This window comes from Nannobrachium achirus (genome assembly GCF_963921795.1).
Source record: "Nannobrachium achirus genome assembly, chromosome: 23".
Taxonomy (NCBI): domain Eukaryota; kingdom Metazoa; phylum Chordata; class Actinopteri; order Myctophiformes; family Myctophidae; genus Nannobrachium; species Nannobrachium achirus.
In genome coordinates this window covers 26,521,107-26,543,783 of record NC_137830.1, presented here as the reverse complement: position 1 = coordinate 26,543,783, position 22,677 = coordinate 26,521,107, and the positions used below count along the sequence as shown (strand labels likewise).

At 42.8% G+C, this 22,677-nt stretch overlaps 2 protein-coding genes across 3 annotated transcripts in view; both read left to right on the top strand.

Moving 5' to 3' along the window:
* The window catches only part of LOC308308444 (uncharacterized protein), a gene marked incomplete at its 5' end in the record, with an annotated part of 55,073 nt that overhangs the window by 13,861 nt on the left and 18,535 nt on the right, over positions 1–22,677 (top strand). The window lies entirely within an intron of this gene.
* Positions 1,779–22,322, top strand: LOC308309177 (uncharacterized protein). 2 transcript variants are annotated; one of them, XM_080754662.1, is made up of 7 exons: positions 1,779–2,063; positions 5,767–5,969; positions 11,408–11,497; positions 11,924–12,044; positions 12,294–12,671; positions 13,952–14,119; positions 21,061–22,322. In XM_080754662.1, the coding sequence occupies exons 1-7, from the start codon at positions 1,952–1,954 to the stop codon at positions 22,146–22,148; spliced, it is 2,160 nt and encodes a 719-aa protein (XP_080610788.1). In that variant the 5' UTR covers positions 1,779–1,951; the 3' UTR covers positions 22,149–22,322. The 2 variants fall into 2 exon arrangements, with proteins under 2 accessions (XP_080610788.1, XP_080610787.1); XM_080754661.1 differs by having other exon boundaries at positions 1,779–2,066.

Below are 22,677 nucleotides of genomic sequence, written 5' to 3'. Positions count from 1 at the left end.
AACACTTTCTTCTGGGCACCTCAATATAACATTGGATATTTTCTTGTCATTTTCTTAAGGTAAGACATGGCTTTATTTAACTATCTGTTCACTGTGGAGTTAGCCAGCCTGTTTTCTTCTCCTCCGTGTGTGTGTGTGTGTGTGTGTGTGTGTGTGTGTGTGTGTGTGTGTGTGTGTGTGTGTGTGTGTGTGTGTGTGTGTGTGTGTGTGTGTGTGTGTGTGTGTGTGTGTGTGTGTGTGTGTGTGTGCGCGCGCGAGCGAGCGCGCATGCTTGCTTCACTTGCTTGTAAATATTGGTAGCTGCTGGTTATGGATCTTTGGTGGTGTGGTTGTGCCACACCACCAATGTAAATGACTGCTTGATTGCTTGATGAATGATGATTAACTTGATGTTTGGCTTTATATGTCCTGGCTGTGCTGCCTCTGTCTGCAAAATAAGTAAATAAATCCTATAGATAGACATATGGTGTCTAGAAAAAGAAGCACCTGTTTTACACTTTTTTTTGTTTATATTGTGTTACATTTGGGTACAAAATTAACTGCAGAAATCCGCTAAAACAACATTACAAAACCGCTAATATCCGCAATTTTTTTCGCGTGCGCGCGCGCGTGCATGAGGTAATAGAGGTCGTGCACCCCCTGCTGGAAGAGGCTAGAATCGCCTATGGATATAGTGTGAATGAGTGAGTGAATGTGAATAGGATTTAGGTGTCGATCCACACGCCGGATCAAAAGGAGGCGGTAATGCACCATAAAATTGGTTGCCAACCGCCGTAAAACAAGAGAAAGAAGAAGAAGAAGAATACAGCTCCTCCAATGCCCGCCTGCGAGGAAGCTATTCGCAATCTAGTCTATGAAGGGAGCGCTCGTTTTATGGTTAGATACGCCAGCCGGTTACTGTCCATGACATTGCAAGCGGCGCGAAGGCCAGCGGACCTTGGTCCTGCTCTTCGCCCCCGAGCGCCGCAGGCGCGAGTGGCCGCGAAGAGCGGGCCAGGGCCGGCCGCGCGAGTTACGAAGCCGTGGTGAATGCAATCGTTATATTTATGCCCAGGCCGTAAGGCAAGCGCAAGCGCACGATAAACGCAACGTTTGGTGCACCTCGCGCGGTCCAAGTGACTACAACCGAGCGCTCCCTACGTCCGGTTCAGCCAATCACAGGGGGCTTGGGGGAGACCGGAACCAGACCGGAACAGGGACAGGCTTGCTTAACGGCCAGACGCTGCCGCGTGATATCTAAAGGTAACGGCATTAGTACGGCATACACGAAGGGAGCGCTCGTTTTATGGTTAGATGTCACAGTTATTGTCCACGACATTAAGTTATTGTCCACGATAAGCCTCGGCTTTCTATGATCTCTCTTCGCTCGGGGGCGAAGAGCAGGACCAAGGTCCGCTGGCCTTCGCGCCGCAGGCGCGAGTGGCCGCGAAGAGCGGGCCAGGGGGGAGTTACGAAGCCGTGGTGAATGCAATCGTTATATTTACGGCCTGGGCAAGCGCACGATAAACGCAATGATAATTGGGTTTTGGTGCACCTCGCGCGGTCCAAGTGACTACAACGGAGCGCTCCCTACGTCCGGTTCAGCCAATCACAGCGCGTCTTTTCTGGGACTTGCCGCAATGCCGGTACGTTTCAATATCACGCGACGCTGCCCGCCTCCTCCAAGGCCCGCCTCCTACTGGGTTTCCGCGTACTGCAATCGATTTGTATTGAACACGGACGGAAGCAGTTAGGCACATTTCTAGCACGAGTTTACAACACAACAAACATGGCGGCGGTCAGGGATAGCAGCAACGCTGAGTTTGAGGAGATTTTTAACGCACCTACAACGTTAAAATCAAACGTTTGGAAACACTTCGGCTTTTACAAGAAATATGGTAAACTTAACAAGACGCAGGTTATTTGTAAAGAATGCCGTGCTTCTAAACCTTACAATGGCAGCACGACAAACATGATCATTCACTTGAAAAGAAAACATGACATCCATACAAACAGAGCTGCGACACCCGTCTCTTCCTCGAATTCCACCGGAGCGGAGGCTAACCCGAGTACCAGCAAAACTGGTGGTGAGATGCTCACAAGTTATTATGGCAAAGGCAGTGTTCTGGCAGCAAGCTCTAACCTAGCTCTGGTCCATAGCGTTAGTGGAGGGAGAACTCCACTAACGCTATGGACCAGAGCTAGCTCTAACCGTGCTAAAGCCATAACTGACGCCTTTTTGAGCGGTGGTCACAACGCTCCTATACGTGGCCGTGTGTGTGGGTATGTCTGTCTGTCTGTCTGCGTCCGTGTCTGTCTGTCTGTATGTAGCCTACAGTACCTTTTTTGACCACACATGTTAAGGGAGGGGCGCTGTTGTTCAGGCCAGACCAGACATACAGACAGACAGACAGACAGACAGACACACACACGGATGGATGATGGATGGATACCAGTGGCGGCCTGAGTGACATGCATTTTATTATTAATATTTTGTTTAATATTGTTTTAATATGTTTTAATATATATATATATATATATACACAGGTATATATATATTTGTTTTGCTGTTGCGCAGCCTCCACGACCACCGCTCAGTTCACACGGGTGTGATTTTGATTGATTGAAGAATTTATTAGAAGTTTGCAATAGAAAAAAGTACAGTTTCGTGACAGTACAAATCACTGATACAAGGTCAACTAAAAGGAGATCATAGAAAGCCGAGGCTTATTTCCACAAGAACCACACTTTAAGTATCTCATATAACATTGAAAGACAGACGGATAGAACATACTTTATCTAAGATAATATCAGTTTCAAAAGCAGCATCAAATACAAAGGCAGAAAAGAAAGAAAAAAAGGGGGGGGGGGGGAGCATAGCAGCTGTCTGAAGGTGACTTCATACCAATTTTGAAGGAGGCTAGGGATTTGCTCTCCTTTAAGGCTTGTTGAAGGGCGTTCCACATGTTGATGGTATAGCAGGAGAACGAGTTAGCGCCTTGTTTAGTGTTAAATCTACGTTGATGATGACGCCATCTCCTATGGCTATTTCATCTGTAAAGAAAGACATCCAGCCTTATAGTGTTGTACAAAACGAGGGCTTCAAACATCTACTCGAGACATTGGACCCCAGGTACAAAATACCAGACAGGGAGCTCTTCACCGACACGAAAATCCACGCTCTGTACAAAAAAGTGAAAAGTGAGATAATTGGGTCGCTGAGCAATGCTGACAGAGTTGCACTTACACGTTGGCTGGACGTTTTGCGCCACTCACTAGCACCACAGTGACGGCACACCATATAAAGCAGTGGGAAATGCAAAACTTTTCTTCTACAGAGTGTTCCACGAAGGCAGCCCACACAGGAACAAATCTAGCAGAGTTTGCAGGGGGTCCACCCTATGTTCCCCGGGTTCTATGTTCCCCAGGTTCTATGTTCCCCACTTACCCCCCAAAAAGGTTCTATATTCACCAGGTTCTATGTTCCACACCCACCCTCCCCACAAAAAGGTTCTATATTCCCCTCTCAACCAAAAACAGGATCTACTGTATGTCCCCACAAAAACATGTATGTTCCCCACTCAAATGCAGGAAATGGTGGGACATCTTGCCCAGGCCCACTAAGCACGCCGTCTAAAAGTGGTCTAATAGTGGTATAGATTTGAAAGTTTTTTTGTTGTCTAAACTTAAACTAGACGACTAGTAGACGTCTAATAGTCGTCTAGTCTAAGTTTAGACGACAAAAAAACTTTCAAATCTATACCACTATTAGACCACTTTTAGACGGCGTGCTTAGTGGGTGCCCAGATGTCTCCACCCCTAAGTGCACACTCGTCTATGTGCCCACTCTTCCAAATGCCCACATGTCCCTATTGCCCAGATGTCCAGGTGCCCACTCGTCCAGATGCCCAGACATAACAAAAGTATGGTGTCCAGATGTCCCTAGTGCCCCCTGTCCCACTAGTATTCATAATCTCTCCCCATTATTGGGTGTTTTGAGTTGTTATTAATAATTATAAAGGAATGTTTCCGGCATTTTTGGATAAGTGGGGAACATAGAACCTATTGTAAATTGAGCGGGGAACATAGGACCTTTTTGTGGGGGTAAGTGGGGAACATAGAACCTGGGGAACATAGGACCTTTTTTGGATAAGCGGGGAACTTAGAACCTTTTTTTTGGGGGGGGGGGGGGGTAAATGGGGAACATAGAACCTGGGGAACATAGGTACGGTCCCAGTTACAGCAGCAAGTGGAGAAATGAAGCCGCATGTGCGATGCATCGCTTAATTTTAATCTGTCCTCGCAGCAAGCTTTTAAGTGAACACTGAACACAGTGTCAAAACAGTGTCACAACAGCCCCAAACCCTGTGACGCTCTCTCTGAAAAGCAGGCCGAGTGTATCAAAGGGTGCGTTCGGAAATGCGCACCGGGTGTGGTTGGGGTTAGGCAGAGCCTTCTACCTTTGGCAGGACTCTGATTAGACGACTCTGGGTTTAGGCATAGTTTTTCTGAGGTTAGGGTTGGGTTAGGTTTAGGCCTAGTTTTTCTGAGGTTAGGGTAGGTTAGGGTTGGGTTTAGGCATAGTTTTACTGAGGTTAGGGTTAGGATAAGGGGGTTGGGTTTAGGCACTCACTACACTGAGCACACACTCGGTGGTGCGAATTTCCGAACGCACCCTTTGATACACTCGGACTGAAACACCAGCAGAAAGTGGATGTCCATTTTTTCAGGACTACACATACACTGCAAATGCTCAGTCCCCCACCTGCACTTTACTGTACACACATACACATTGCAGCACTAGAGACACCTAAAAACTTTCTTCATTGGACACTATACTGAATTTGGGGCCCACAAATTGACAGGTGTGAAGTGAACAACCGCAACACACCTGTCAATATGTGTGTCCCTTACATAATGTGCTTGTTGAAGTTTCATTGCTGCCATCAATGTGGCCTTCCTCAGTCTACAGTATGGTGACCAGATCCAAACTTTTCATTTGAGGGACAGAAGTACTGCTTGTGTGGGACAGTTTTCAGGCTATGGACCGCTTAGTTGAGAAATTGATGAAGCAGGGACCCCACATTGGCCCACAACCTGTTCATAGCTTCCATATAGTTTCACGATTATCAGTGTATTTTGGATTCATGTCAATTTGTATTTTCAGATATTTAACCACTTGAACCGTCAATACTTGATAAACTTGACCTTTCACTCTGTACTTAGTCTGCTGTTTTTCCCCTCTACACCAAAGCTCTTTGCCAAAAATAGAAGATATACAATGCCTCGCAGCGCGAGGCGTTGTGAGCTTGTAAATCCGCTATTTTTCAAAGATTTTGAGGACCCCCTAGGGGTTTAGCATAGATCAACGATGCTGCAGCATTTCCTTCTGAACATTGTCTCTCAACAAAATAAATGTGTCGTCCATGACCGCATTATTATTCAATAAAAGCAAAGCCTACCCTATAATTTATTCACATGCTGCTAGAGCAGTGCTGTGTCCAATGTGGTCCAGTCTAGCTTGCTGTAAGTACACGTTAAGAGCTTCAGCAACAATCAACGCACCTATCAACACCTGCTTACTTACTTAACTAACCCTTAAGTAACACCTGCACATTGATTTATTACTGGAGCCTGCAAGTCACAATGTGGGACGCCTGAAAAGTCATGGAAATCTGTGACTGTCCCAGCAAAGGGGGACAATCAGGATAGCAACATATATTCCTAGATTCAACATATCTAAAAAAAGGATGTCCCTGACAACCTTTCCTTCATTCCCACTTCCAGGAGGTCAACTGACCTGCTCCACCTTGTCTCTGATGGTTCCAACCTTGCGTCTGATGTCAGCGTTTGCCTGGCAGGTGGTTCAGCATTGTAACGTGGTGCATTATGGGAAGGTGGAGGAGCTGGTGCAGTTGGTGACAGAGGTGGTTCCCCACCTGCTGAGTGACACAGAGAAGGTTCACCTTCTGCTCGGACTGAAAGCAACGGTGAGTGGCGTATACATTTATACAGTATGTACTGTACGTATGTTTATTAAGTGTGCCTGCCATGCAATGCAATGGCAAAACACTTATTGTAATCCGCCATACTTAAGTAAGTCAGTAAGTAAGTAAGTCAGTAATGTTCTTGCAAATTTCTGCACGTAATAACTGCCGCACAATTTACGCCACCCACGCAATATATACATCAAAACGTGCGGCTCGGCCGGGAATAGGTTGCTATTACTTTTCTTTCCGATCCGCGTTACCATGGCGACGTAATTCGCAAAAAACGACGCCCAAAAACCCCATTGACTTAGAATGGGGGAAATTTCGGCACTTAATAACTGCCGCAAGATTTACGCCACCCCCGCAATATATACATCAAAATGTGCGGCTCGGCCGGGAATGGTGTGCTATTACTTTTCTTTCCGATCCGCGTTACCATGGCGACGTAATTCGCAAAAAACGACGCCACAAAAACCCCATTGACTTAGAATGGGGGAAATTTCGGCACGTAATAACTGCCGCAAGATTTACGCCACCCCCGCAATATATACATCAAAATGTGCGGCTCGGCCGGGAATGGTGTGCTATTACTTTTCTTTCCGATCCGCGTTACCATGGCAACGTAATTCGTAAAAAACTACGCGCAAAAACCCCCATTGACTTTGAATGGGGGACTCCGAAAAAAACCCCGAAACTTTTGCGCCACATAACTCTGCCATACTTTCGCCTAGCAACGTGATTTAAACTTTAAAATGCACACACAACTTTGGTCTTTTTCCGGCCAATAGGGATGAGCTGTAATTGATTAAGCCCCGCCCCCTCTGTAACAGGAAGTGCCCTTCGCCAAACAGGAAGTGCCTCTACATCTCATGAACCGTTTGTCGTACAGATGCGTGGATGGCATCAAATGACTTGAATAAGAGTCCTTAACCTTAATTGGGGCCTATTTCGCCAAACAGGAAGTGCGCTTCACCAAACAGGAAGTGACCCTTTACCTTGTGAACCGTTTGTCGTACAGACGCGTGGATGGCATCAAATGACTTGATTAAGAGTCCTTAACCTTAACTCATTGAGTGCCAATCCCGAACTAGTTCGGCTTTATTATCGCATCGCAGAGTGCCGATCCCGAACTAGTTCGGCTTTAAAAAAAAAAAGGAAAAAAAAAACCCCCCATCAAATCTGGTGAACATGATTTCAATCGCGATTTTGCATGTTCCACCCCCATACAACCCCATCTAACATACAGGGCAGCCATTTTTGTTTACATAACATGTAAAACATAATGGCTATTATCTCAAGAATGCCTGAACGGATTTCCAATCGGATTTTTTTGTTTGAAAGCTGTGAACAAACTGCACAAATCCACTCCAATGCAATCCAGGATTGCATTGAATTTTTTAGAGCTCATTCTTCTCTGTTTTTTTCCCATGCATGAGGTGTGCAAGGTTTAATCGTGGCTAAATTGCAGAAAATAGATCTTCTAAAATGCTTGGTAGCCAATAGCTAACTTCAAGCTAACTTCATCCTCTTCCTGTACATGCACAAAGGAAAGTGTTCAGGCATGTCATGGCTGCAGGGCTTGTGCATATACCAGCACTGTCTAAGTAGAATTCTCTGGTCATTGGGGCCCTCTAGTGGTGAAAAAGGGGGCACTCAAAGAGTTAATTGGGGCCTATTTCGCCAAACAGGAAGTGCCCCTCACCAAACAGGAAGTGACCCTTTATCTCGTGAACCGTTTGTCGTACAGACGCGTGGGTGGAGCCATATGACTTGATTAAGAGTCCTTAACCTTAATTGTGGCCTATTTCTCCAAACAGGAAGTGCCCCTCTCCAAACAGGAAGTGACCGTTTATCTCGTGAACCGTTTGTCGTACAGACATGTGGGTGGTGTCATATGAAGAACCATAATGTTAAAGCTTATGCAAAAAATGTTAATGTTAAAAAAATGTAATGCTAACACCAACCGCTACACAAGGTTGCACAGACTTAGCGAGCTGCAGGCACACTTAAAATTTCTTAGAAATTTTCTTTTCTAGTTATAATCATTAGTATTGTTTGTTAGGGCCCGAGCACACACAGTGTGTGAGGACCCTATTGTATTTGCAAAGATTATTATTCTTCTTCTTCCGCCGAATGAATCGCGTTTTTGAGGCGCCAAACGTACTCCAAAATTTGCGAAACTTTGCAAGCACATCACAAGTGGCGAAAAATTACGTAATCAAGGGGGCGTGGCCTAATGGCGCAACTGCGGCCCTACAAAATTTCAACGCATCAGCGCCACTATACGGTTTCACCCACAAGTACGAAAATCGGTACACACCTGTATCATGTCCGGACTCACAAAAAAGTCTCTTGGCGCCATGTCCGAAACCATACAGGAGGTCAGCCATTTTGACTAATTAGTGGCGTTTTGGCGCATTTTTGGCCGTTTTCACGTGTCGCACTTTAACGAACTCCTCCTAGGGGGTTAATCGGATCAACTTCAACTTCGCTTGGCATACTCAAGACACCTTAACGATGAAAAGTTGTGCGAATCGTGAGTTTTCGGAAAACGGCGTGACCGTGGCGAAGCGTCAAACTTCCTTCGCCAAACAGGAAGTGCCCCCTCTTCTGATTGGCCGAAACTTGATTGTTCCTTTTTTTGGCTGTTACTCATCAACCGTTTGTCGTACAGAGTTGTGGCTGGTATCATATGACTTGACTAAGAGTCCTTCACCTTAATTGGTTTAACTTAGCCCCGCCCCCTTTTCTGATTGGTCGATTATTGATAGTTCCTATTTGCTATCTTTTCAATGGTTTGTAATAAGTGCAATAGTGTAACTGTGTCTAGGTGTAATAACTGTAATAGTGTAATAGCGCAATAAGTGTAATAGTGTAATAAGTGTAATAGTGTAATAGTGTAATAAGTGTAATAGTGTAATAAGTGTAATAGTGTAATAGTGTAATACGTGTAATAGTGTGATAAGTGTAATAGTGTAATAGTGTAATAAGTGTAATAGTGTAATAGTGTAATAAGTGTAATAGTGTAATAGTGGAATAAGTTTAATAGTGTAATAGTGTAATAACGCAATAAGTGTAATAGTGTAATAGTGTAATAAGTGTAATAGTCTAATAGTGTAATAAGTGTAATAGCGTAATAGCGCAATAAGTGTAATAGTGTAATAAGTGTAATAGTGTAATAAGTGTAATAGTGTAATAGCACAATAAGTGTAATAGTGTAATAAGTGTAATAGTGTAATAAGTGTAATAGCACAATAAGTGTAATAGTGTAATAGTGTGTAATAGTGTAATAAGTGTAATAGTGTAATAAGTGTAATAGTGTAATAGCATAATAAGTGTAATAGTGTAATAAGTGTAATAGTGTAATAGTGTAATAATTGTAATACTGTAATAGCACAATAAGTGTAATAGTGTTATAAGTGTAATAGTGTAATAGTGTAATAAGTGTAATAGTCTAATAGTGTAATAAGTGTAATAGCGTAATAGCGCAATAAGTGTAATAGTGTAATAAGTGTAATAGTGTAATAAGTGTAATAGTGTAATAGCACAATAAGTGTAATAGTGTAATAAGTGTAATAGTGTAATAGTGTAATAAGTGTAATAGTGTAATAGCACAATAAGTGTAATAGTGTAATAAGTGTAATAGTGTAATAAGTGTAATAGTGTAATAAGTGTAATAGCGTAATAAGTGTAATAGTGTAATAAGTGTAATAGCACAATAAGTGTAATAGTGTAATAAGTGTAATAGTGTAATAAGTGTAATACTGTAATAGCACAATAAGTGTAATAGTGTTATAAGTGTAATAGTGTAATAGTGTCTAATAGTGTAATAATGTAATAAGTGTAATAGTGTAATAGCATAATAAGTGTAATAGTGTAATAAGCGTAATAGCGTAATAAGTGTAATAGTGTAATGGCACAATAAGTGTAATAGTGTAATAGTGCAATAACTGTAATAGTGTAATAAGTGTAATAGTATAATAGTGTAATAAGTGTAATAGTGTAAAAGGGCAATAAGTGTAAAAGGGCAATAAGTGTAATAGTGAAACCGCTGCCCCTTTTGACGTGGGTAGAGCTGCGAGGGCCCGGTCATCGCTGCTTGCAGCTTTAATTTGTATTATTATTATTAAGGATCTCTGGAGATCTCAGTTTGAACTGTTACCCCTGCGACCCGATGCCAGATAAGCGGTTGAAGATGGATAGATGGATTATTATTTATGCGTGTAGAGTAGGCTACATTAGTTACCATTTATTGTGTAGCAATAAAACACTGGCTTATAATTTAATTATTGGAAACTAAAGAGCCTAAATGCAATAATATTAGGCACAAGCACAAGCCAAGCTGTGCTGATTGCCTATGTCAAATCAGGGTCAACAAGTCATTGTTAACCTATGTTACACAGCCTAAGATAGCTGGCAATAATATGCGCAGTGTTGAAGACGCATGATCACGCATCCATTGCGACCATTTCTCTGGATCTAATGCAAGCAGTTGGAGCCTTAAATTCTGGATTTTAATGTGTTGCTGTTGTCCTCTCCAATTGAACAGCCAAAGGTAGTAGTAGATCTCTATTTGAGATGTATTGATGATCAGTTATTAATCCAGTGGCAGCAATGGTTTCCAAGAGGTTTTAACAACTTTTTTCAGGTAGCGAGCATCTCCCCCTCTGCTCAGTGAGTGTGAGACGTGAGAGTGGGGAGGGGGGAGCAGGCTACGTCGACTCGGAGGGAAGGAACACCATTGATCTACAAGCCCACAGCTCGTTGCATCCGCTATGCTTTGTGGGCTTGCAGATTGGCGGAGGTGTGTCTTGTGAGCCTGTGTGTGTGTTTGAGCGCACACACACACACACACACACACACACACACACAGTCGGTCCATACATTGAGCGCAGCACATGACATACTGTAACTGCAGAGATTTGTCGGAGATGTGCCGCGGTCCGGTCGGTGGTGCGCCGCGGTCCGGTCATGGACCGCGGTCTGCCTATTGAGGACCCCTGGTCTATGCGAACAATAATTGCCTGGCAGGTAGGGTGATAATTGTCATTGCACGTATTCCCATAGGCTGGGGCGGGAGTGTGGCACCTGTCAGTGTTGGACGGGAGGCAGTATGATACAACAGCAGTGACAACACACAAATGTAGGAATAGAGGATATGTGCATGCATGAAGTGAACGGCAAATCGAGTGGCAATTGGCAAAGTGAGTGGCAAAGTGAGTTTAAGGTTGTTTAATGCATCAGACAAGACTTTTCTGTTTGGATGTATGGGCTGTTAAGGCCAGAAAGTAGTTTTAAGACTTTTTGTAAATGAGTGATGACGAATATAATTAAAAGTGTGTGTGTGTGTGGTGTGTGTGTGTGTGTGTGTGTGTGTGTGTGTGTGTGTGTGTGTGTGTGTGTGTGTGTGTGTGTGTGTGCGCGCGCGTCGCACTCAGGAGGAGTTCCCAGAAGCAGACTTACTGGCACTGGTGTGGGAATTCATCTCCAGATTGGATACACTGCTGCCTTTACCAGACATCAAACGGGTAGCGTATCCACCTGTTTTCACAGGAAGTTACTGTAGAATTATGTGTGGGACACATCCGGTAAGCATGTAGAAAACAGCGGAGAACAGCTAACATACAAGCTCACGTCACGTCACAGATGTGACCGGTGTGAGCTTGTAGATCGACTCGGCTGCCGACGCCGGAACTGCTGCCCACCTGCTGTGTAATGCATGATGGGACGTCAGAAACTTGTGGATAGAAGAATAAACTGTAGACTTTGTTATTTAGATGACTCTGGTTCAGGGTGAATTATAAGAGGGTCATTGTCTTGTTCATGGACACTTCGGGAATAGAAACTGCAGCAGTTATGGGACAGAGTTGTGAGCTAGTGTATAGAGCACAATTTGATATTTAAACACTTTGTTTTATTTGTGAATACAAATGGGTTCCCCTTGTTACCTTCAGACAGCAGAGTTGCTCAGCGCTGCCCCCTCTCTTCTGGAAGAATGTGGACAACTGGAGTTTGAACCGGACCAACTAAAGACACTGTTAGACCATCACACACAGCAGAGAAATGCCAAAGAATGTATGTTGGAAAATAATTATATATTATTATTATTATATTTTTTACACTCAATTGAAAGCAACTGGCAAAAATCTATATACGCATAGCTCTAGGTTACATGATTTCTCATTTGAAATGTGTGATTACAGTTAGTCTAATCTTGTTTTGTTTATTTTTTGCCTTAGAAGAAAGCCACAACAATTACCTGTAAACAAGTGGAAGTATTCATTCATGAATAATTCTTTAATGTTCCATGTTCCATGCTCCCAGGCTCCTGGGTTCAGAGTCAGAGCACCATTCCACCCACAGCATCATCTCCTCAAAGCAAACCACAGCAGAACTGCTCCAACATACAGAGGTGCAGGAGGTCTGGGAGGAAGCTGTCACCACACTGCAGGACTGAGGAGGACAAAGACAGACAGTCTGATCACAGCCTTGAGGAAGAGGAGGGTGCTGAGGGGAAGCAGAGTGATGAAGAATGGCTTCCAGTGAACGATCACATTATTGAGGAAGAGGAGGGTGCTGAGGGGAAGCAGAGTGATGAAGAATGGGTTCCGGAGAACTGCAGTAAAACAAAAAGGAAAAAGAATATAAATAAAGATTTGAAGGAAGGGCAACCAATCATCTCTTCTTCTGTGAGGCGTTCAGGTACAGTTGGATACTTAATGGTAGAATGATATGCCTGGAGACGGTGGGTGCGTGCGTTTGTGCGTGCTTGCATGTGTGTATGCGCCAGTGTGAGTGTGCCTCCCTTAACGTGCGTGTGTGTGGTCAGATTTTCTACTTTTTTTAATAGGTCCGATTTGTATCTCTGGGAGCCCAATCTAAAAACATTTAAAATTGTTCGTGTTTAAAAAAAAGAAAATACATTGTCATTCGGGGCGCATATTCGAGTCAGTGACCCTGATGGATAATTTTGTATGTATGAGGCTCATATGACTATGAAGTTATATTCTGTGAGAAACTGTTTTGACTTACAGGTTACTGCAACTGGTTACGATGACTACGAGATCATGTTTGGGTTATAAGGCCTAGGGTTTCTGTCTTATCACATTCTCAAGGAAGCAATCAAAGGGTTGCAGGTCATATACTGATTCATATACTGTATTCCGTTCTTAAACCTCCATCTTGGAGAGAGAGCTGCAACCATGGAAGTGTATGCATACTGTGCGTCACCCAGGGCGTCACAACGGGGGGGGGGGGGGAGTGGAACTGAGTTACTAGGGCCCAAGGTGGAGGGGCCTTAATTATGTTATACTTTAGCTATTGATAAATAGCAGATATACAAGCTCACAGCGCGGCACTGAGTGCCGGGCTGCGAGCTTGTAGATCTGTATTTTGGAAAAGTTGTGTAAATGTGTGAAAACCTTTGAATATGTATTTTTTTAAGCAAACATTTATCTGGGGGGTCCCTGGAACAAAATATTTTGAGATGGGGGTCTGTGGCCAAATACATTTTGGGGGTCCTTTACATGAAAAGTTTGAGCACCACAGACTTTTCAGAATTTTGGAGATTTTTCAAAAATAACAGATCTACAAGCTTGCAGCGAGGCACACAGCACTATTTGTCAATAGTTAAAGTACCCAGGGCCCAGAATTTGGTGCGACACCCCTGGCTGCAACAATGGAAGTGTATGCATACTGTACATCACCTGTCTGACTCTCTCAAATACAGCAATCTACGAATATACCCCTGGGCTGCATCTGTGTTTTATTTATGGTTATGGTGAATATCCTTTTTTACGCACTCACAAACTTTTTTACGCACTCACACACTCACAAACATGCCAAGGACTAAGAGTTGAACAAACCAGCGATAGTGTATTACCTCTCTTGTTGACATGCTGTATGAGTTATTCAGAACTACCTTTCTACAGCCTAGTAACACAGGTTTTGTGCACGTCTGAATCAGCTATTTCTCCTTTCAGCGAGACCAGTCTACACGTGCAGCCTCTGTAGCATGGAGTTTACCACAAAGCGCGCCCTGACAAGAAGCCACATGAGAACCCACACGCTGCCATACCGCTGCGACATTTGTGACGAGCGCTACCCATTCAAGGCACAGCTTACTAATCACTGGCACAGCATGCACACAGGTGAGTGGCCCGTCACACGCACGCACTGCGGGCGTCGGTTCCACTTAGGTTAGTTTACCGTTATTCGGTACCAAACACAAACTAAACATTCCTGCCAATTATTGGACCTGGTCTAAAGCAGACCCCAGGAAAATTGGAAACGGGCTGAAACAGACCCGACTGGGTCTCTAGAACTACTGGACCCTATTCACTGGCTTCATTATACTGTATACTTATTTTCACCATGGCATTGAGACTGAGTGTTCACCTCCCCCGCTCCTCCTTTGCTGCAGCTCTGAGGTGGTTATTTTCGGCGACCCCGCTTTGTTAGCTTTGTAGCTAAACTTAGGGATGTCCGATATTTCCTTTTTTTTTTTACCGATAACCGATATACCAATATTGTCTAACTCTTGATTTCTGATACCGATATTAACCGATACCGAAATACCGGCCTTTTCACCAAAAGTCAACTAGTCACACTAAATATAATATCTAATACATCTAATATAATACATTGATGTTGTTAGGTTTTCAATGAAGTGAGTCCTGGGACTCTGATGGTCATTTGATTCCCACTAAACTTACTGATTAGATGTAGGTCTATTTTACAGTACAGAAGCATAATTGCTTTGCTCCATATAACATTAACAAGTTTTAACGAGTCACACTCTGCAGTGCTCTACTTTGAAAGTGTCTGGAGTCTGTCTCATTTCTCTCCAAAAGCTCTTGAATTTGATGGAATATGATTAACACATTCCCCGCCATTTAACAATACCTTCGTACTCTATGGTGCCTCTGGTCTCCATAGACTTCCATGTAATTCATAGTGCACGGATCATGCACACCCATGCCTAGATCATGCACCACGTGTGTCCACATTGCTCACAGCTTTCAAACAAAAAAATCCGAATGGAAATCCGTTCAGGCATTCATGAGATACAAGCCATTATGTTTTCCTAAAATGTAAACAAAGATGGCTGCCATGTTTGATAGATGGGGTTGCTATGGGGGTTAAACATGCAATTTCGCGATTTCTATCATGCCTACTACATTTTTTGGGGTCCAAAAAAAAATTGATTTTTTATTTTTATTTTTTTCAAAATGGCGGAAATTCTCGGGACTATCGGGCCTGGCAGGGAAAGACATTGAAATAATCTCGGGACTATCGGGCCTGGCATGCAATGAGTTAAGGATCATCAACGATGGCGGAGATATGAGTAGTGGAAAAGTGTGACGTGACGGACAGACAAACTGACTGACAGACGGACTGACAGCCGGTGGAGGTTTTGATAGTAACTGCGACTTAACGGTCGCAATACATCATGTTAAAAAAATGTGTATTTGTTTGTTATTTTCAAAAACTGATACTGATATTTCCCGATATATAATCAGCCCGATAATATCTGACATCCCTAATTGTACACTGTAAAATAATTCGCTGTAAATTTACAGTAAATGACTGGCTACTAATTGCATTACTTTCACAGTAATTTTCACAGTAAATATTGCGCAGTAAATTACTGTAATTTCACAGCTGTGAAATGTTAGTAATTTACTGTGATTTAGCAGTATGTATTGCAGTTATTTACTGTGATATTACAGTAGTTGCCTGTATTTTTACACTATTACTGTGAATGTAAGGCAGCTCAGTAGGCAGTAATTTACTGTAAATTTACAGTAAATTGTATCTAATACAGTAAAATATTGTAAATTTGAATTTATAGGCCCATTCCCACTGGGCCAGATAACAGATACAAAAAAAGCTCTTTCTCCAGATATTTTTCCATTCAAAGTGGATGGTAGATACAGATAAAAATATCTGCCACAGATATTTCTTTTATCTGTGACAGATATTGTTTTATCTGTATCTAACCTTAACTGTGATTTTACCATACATACACAAACATGCTAAAAGAAAAAAAGAAAGGAAAAACAACTTCATTCATTTAAACTTTTTATTGTACAATTCCAATACAAAGTGCAACATTTCAAATGGACAAAGAAGAACCACACATGAAGCCTTTTACTCAGTAGAAGTGTTAAGTCTACAAACACTCCTGGAGTTTGGTCTGGTGTCTGGAGGCCAGTTTGAAAACTGGTTGTCATAGACTTTAGTTATTTAGGAGGCTGCAACACTGTTTTCCTGTGAAACTCCAGGAGTGATTTTGTGGACTAAAAAAACTTCACCTGACTTTGTATCAGCATGGTGGTGAGTAGATACAACATTTTCACTTTTGGGTGAACTGTTCCTTTAACTGCAAAATAACTCATCTACTCACCCTCATGCCAGTTGGAACAGAGGTGAAATGTGTCCATATAACACAAATGGAGGTTGCCTTCACAACTTGGGGAGAAATGGTGACTGGTTCTCTCTGGCAACCCTCCTGTGTGTTATATGAACACACTTCAGCAGGCACGAAGTATGTGAAGTACACCTCAACTTTGCACTCAGTCACATAAGTCCTGAAGGTATAAAGCAACACAGTAGTGGTAAGAACAAAGCAAACTAATGATTACAGTATGCACCTTGCTAACATGCAGGCAGAGACAGAAGAGGCGAGCATTGCTGAATGAAGTGACAGGGCATCAGCAAAGAATATTGGCAATTTTACATATCCAGATAAGAATAATGGCTGGTGGAGTTGGACAAACAAGAGTAGGGCATCTGAAACACGTATGAGTGTGTCTCATATTGGAGTCCTGAATACCATCGACCATTCAAAGTCCACAAGTTTTCTCAAATGCGTATGAGTGTGTCTCATATTGGAGTCCTGAATACCATCGACCATTCAAAGTCCACAAGTTGTCTCAAAAGTGTGCTCACGTGTGGGTTGATACGCCACGCTTCTTCGATTTGGAGCCTCTCTCAGGGTTAATGCCCATGAAGCACCTGTAAACAATAAGACAAGACAACAACTTTTACTTTCACATAAACATATATTGCATCGTTTATACAAGGCACATGCAGCAGTTCCCCTTTCCCTTAAGTAAACCCTACACCGGGTTCCCAAACTTTTTTGTCTCAGGGTACCCCATAAATATCTTTTTAATCCGAAGCACCCCTACATTATAATTTTCACTCCCAGCACCTTATATTTATAGCATATCATCGTTGTCGGGTGGAAACCTTTTATGTCCAAAACCGTTAGTTTTGTATTTATCATCCATAAAATGTACTAAACTAGTGAAAAGTGATTAGGTTGAGAGGAAAACGTTGAGATAATAGCCTGACTGAAAATAACTGTACTTCAAGTTTAAATGATACTAAATATTTGTCCAAATAAATACATTTCAAATATTATCAAATGATCTCGCGGCACCCTGTCACCCACTTTGAAAACCCCTGCCCTACACCACAGAAAGAAAGTAGTACTGAGAGTAAGTAACATTCAAGTATCAATGTTGCAAGCAATCCAGTACAATGCTTCAGTACAATTTCAGTGTTACAATACCTCCAATCCAGAGTACACACACCATCCTCAGGAGCAGATTGAAGTTGTAGTAGATCGCGAAAACCACAGCTATCCAATAATGATCCCATCGTGTTGTCCCATCACACTTGCTCTTCAATGGACAGCATCCAGGCCATAGACTTCATTAAATCACCTGAAAAGAGATACCCATTATGTGATATTGTAGAGGTGAAATGCTAATTGAACAAGAGTAGAATTTCAATGATCAGCAACATCACAAACTGACACAACTCACTTTATTTTGATCTACCTTGGACAATCAAGCAGGGGGTGCTTGGTAATTTCTCCGTCATCTGCACATCAGTGGCTGTGGCACACAGCTGTAAAATAAATAAGACAAGACAACAACCACCTCAATGATTGACCATGCCCAAGAGATCTCAAGCTGACACCAAACTCTCTCCAGGACCTCTAAAACCTTATCTAGAACCTCAATCAATCTGTCAATCACATTAGATCTACTTTGTATTATTCTATGCCAAATTCTATTAGCAATGTTAAATTCAGTATAATACATTTTCAGTAGCCTATAAGTATAATACCTTTGGATAAACTCCAGAGTACAAGTGCCATCCTCAGGAAGGATACTGCAGATTGAAGTTGCAGTAGCCATCACGTGGTCCCATCTTATTCTTCAATGGACAGCATCCTTCATTATATCACCTGAACAGAGATACCCATCGTGTGATATTGTTAAGAGGTGAAATGCTAAATGCATTCCACAATACACACACACACACACACACACACACACACACACACACACACACACACAATTTATTTATGCCCACAGAGTGACTTATCACTCTGTGGCATGTACTGTTTTGGTACAGTTTAAAAGAAATGAAATCTTTCCAAAATATTCAGTTTATTTTACTTTAATATTATTTGATGAAGATAATATAAAAAATAAAATCTCTATTCAGACACATTCCAGTATTTTTCTGACTTACATTATTTTCTAGGTATGCTATAATATGATATTAAGGGGAAAAAATCACCCTATGTCACCCTAATGACCATAATGTCTCACATGTGGAGGAAAGGGGAGGGGCGACTGGGCGAGGAGATTCCATCAAAGTCAAAACAAAGTTTTAATGTAGGCAATTAAATATATACATTTAATCCATGCATAAAGATTTAAGGACATTATACTTATGACGGGATTTTTGACGGAAATTAAGCTCCTACTGCAGTGGACACCACAGGTAGGCTAATGATCAATCATTAATCTGATGGTGTCACCTGTCGAATATAGACCAGCTCTACAGCAGTGGTTCTCAAAACTTGTGGTTCCACAAACCCCAATTTAACACTTATCAGCCAGTGGACGTCCATTTGAAAAGATATACGCCAGGGACCCCCATAAGAGAAGATTTTGAAGGCTCTGTAGTGATTCCATTTTAATTTCAAGGACCCCCAGGACATATGTAATGGTATTTCTATCTCTGAGATGATATATGTTAATTTAACTCTCAGAATGTACAAATGGAACAAAATGGACCTGTTATCATTTAGCCAGGGACCCCCTGGAACTCCCTGAAGGACTCCTGCGGGGTCCCGTACCCCACTTTGAAAACCAATGATCTACAGGCTCCCATTTGTCGTGACGCTTGGCTTGTGGATCGGTTGCTTTTACAACAGCAACTTTTAGCCACACTGGAGCATAAAACCTCCCCCGGTGCAAATATTATCATTGATATAGTTGAGAAGAACCAAATGGACCCGGCGTAAGGATACGTACAACTGACACAAGGATTGTCTGTGGTTCTCAAAGTAGTGTCCGGTCATTATCGCGTCCGAGTGATGGAGTTCCAGATGGTCCACAGCTAAATGATAGATATAGGAACCAAATGGACCCGTGTGGGTCTGTAACTCGTGCGTCGCGGGGAGTTCTTCCACGCGCGTCGGCCGTATTGAACCGGGCAGGGAACGTTCCCTACCGCGGTCCGCTAGCTAGTAAGCAGCCGACATGATATAAATAAGCCCCGCTGACGTGCAGCCTATCGGCGGCAGAAACCACACAAGCACACTGGTGAAACGGCTTGGCGTATACACCGAGCGACGCGCGCCACTATGAGCTTGTATATCTGCTATTTAGTTGAAGCGGTTTGTGAGGGAAAGACACATTTAACTCGACAGTTTAAATGTGTGTTTCCCTCACACACCGCTTTAACTAATAGCAGATATACAAGCTCATAGTGGCGCGCGTCGCTCGGTGTGTACGCTAAGCCGGTTCACCGGTGTGTTTGGGTGGTTTCTTCCGCTCGACAGGCGCACGTCAGCAGGGAAGCAGTGCTGCTTCAGAGCCTGCAGCACACATACATTGCTGGAGCAAGACTGAACCACACGCGAAAGCACAACTAGTTGTCATTAAGGTGGAGGGGGTAAAAAAAGAGCGTGACTTACCTTATCAGAGCAATGTTATGAACTTCACATGACTTCTGAAAGTTCCTTTGAATTGAAATTGACTTCATAATTTCATAATTCCATCTTCACCATCAGTTCACTGCTTTCCCTCTCACAATGGATATAAATTTGAAATGTAATCCCACAATGCAGCACAGTACAAGTAATTTGTTGTGATATCACAGTAACATTCTGAACACAATATTTTATTGTGAGATATATTGTAAAGTGTTGTGTAATCCTGATAACAATTTAGAGTACAGTCATTTGTTGTGTTATCACAGATGATGGTGTGATTACACAGTAATATTCAGAATACAGTATTATATTGTGAAATAATAATGTAAAGTATTGTGAGATCCTGGTAATATTTAACAGTGTAGCTTTGTAGATTTCGTAGCAGCTAAAAATGTCTGGCGTCGCTTTGTGGTGTCAATAGAATTTTGTTAAATGAAAATATATATTTTGAATATGCCAGTTATTCAGATTGGTCATTCCAAATTGATAGATTGACTAAAAGTGTTCTGATGGGCCACATGTGAAATGTTGATGTCAATGTTATACTATATAATGTTAAATTCATGCTTCCTTCTATGCATGAGGAGTCCAAGTTGCTTATTTTCACCTGGCAGGGCCTGAAGGGAGAGTTTCCCCAGTTGGACGTAGCGTGTGGAAGGAACTCCACGAATATGGTTATTGACCATATTCACACGGTGGCCATCTTGCCATTAAGTTAATGAATTGCCACCCGGTTTCAATGAAAATTTCAAACATGGCCGTCAGGTGAATATGGTCAATTTCAAACAGTTCCTTTCCCCTCCATCAGGCACCCCGGCTGGCCAGGGGGATGCAGTAAAGAGACCAGGATTACCGCATGTTTTTTTGTGAGGGTACCTACCCTAGGAGACACGGGGAGAACATGCAAACTCGCACAGAACGGCACCTACTCGTTGACAAATTAAGCACTGCTGGTTCTCACTGAAAATGTATGTAGCTGCCAGTGTGAACACAGCATTACACTTGATTCCTACAGCAAGTCATAATCAGTTCTCTTTCTTATTTCTTTCAATGTCTTTACAGGCGTTGATCTCTACACAGGACCGGGGTTGCACGCGTGCCCTCAGCGCTCGTCCTCTCACAGCCAAGAAGACACCGTTCTGCAGACACCTATCAGACAGGAGCACACCATCAAACTCGACAATCTGCCTCACTCTGACACCACAGCCATGAAGAGCAACAAGAGACCAATCCACAGGTGCAGCTACTGTGGCCTTGAGTTTAAACGCTTTTGTCTTCTGAAGTGTCACGTGGGACTCCACACGATGCCCTTCCACTGCGACCATTGTGACAAGCGCTACGCGTCTAAACAAGGTCTGATCCTGCACCGGCGCTTGCACACAGGCGAGCGGCCCTTCACATGCTCGCACTGCGGGCGTGGGTTCAAGCAGATGGCGCATCTGAATGGACACATACGCACGCACACGGGGGAACGTTATACGTGTCACATCTGCGGGAAGAAGTCGATCCAGCAGCCCACTCACATCAGACACATGCTCATGCACAAAAGGGAAAAGAGGCTAGAAAAGCACAAAGGGGAAAAGAGGCTAGAAAAGCACAAAGGGGAAAAGAGGCTAGAAAAGCACAAAGGAGAAAAGAGGCTAGAAAAGAACTACTTGTGCACAGAGTGCGGGCGTCTGTTCAAGCAGATGGGGCAACTGAGCGATCACATGCGCACGCACACTGGTGAACATCGTTATACGTGTCACATCTGCGGGAAGAAGTCGATCCAGCATCATACTCACGTCAGACACATGCGCATGCACAAAGGAGAAAAGAACTACTTGTGCACAGAGTGCGGGAAGGCGTTTTTGACAAAAGGAGATCTCGGGAAGCACACAAGATGTCACACTGGTGAAAGGCCGCACGCGTGCAAGCTGTGTGGGAAGAGGTTTGTTTCCAGTAGCGAGCTTACTAAACACATGAGGATTCACACTGGGGAAAAACCTTACAGTTGTACTCACTGCCCCAAAGCCTTCCTCTCCGCAAGTAAACTAAAAACACACATGTTCGTTCACTCGGAAAAAAAACCTTTTGCGTGTTCTAAATGTGGCAAGGGGTTCACACAACGCTTCAATCGGACAGTGCACATGCGGACATGTAAAAAGTAGGCCTGTGCAAAAAAATCGATTCACTATATTATCGTGATGTTAATGCTGGCGATTCAATTAATCGATTTTCAAAGTTCAGAATCGATTTTCCCGATTTTATTTATTTATAAAAAAAAAAAGAAAAAAAAAAAGGTGAAATTAACCTGAAGGTGAAATAACCACTTTCAGTCAGAGTAAGTACAGGTTCTAAAGGAACAGTTTTAGGCCATGAGGATGTCATGTTATGGCTAAAGCTAGCACAGTGCTGTAGGCCTGCAGCACAGCGACTTTTTTTTCTGTGTTTTCTGGCATCTTGACCAGGAACATGTTGTTGTAATGTTGTAGCCTACCACTGGCACTTTGGCTGAAATAAATGTCAGAAAGATTGACTAACTTTATTTGGCTGCATTGATTTGAAGTATATGATTCAACTTTTAATGTTTTATATTGTTTAGAATTGTTTTAAAATGTTTCAATATAAAAAAGCTGTAATTTTTGGGGAAAAATCGCAATAATCGTGATTCGAATCGCAAATCGCAGGAAGACGCGA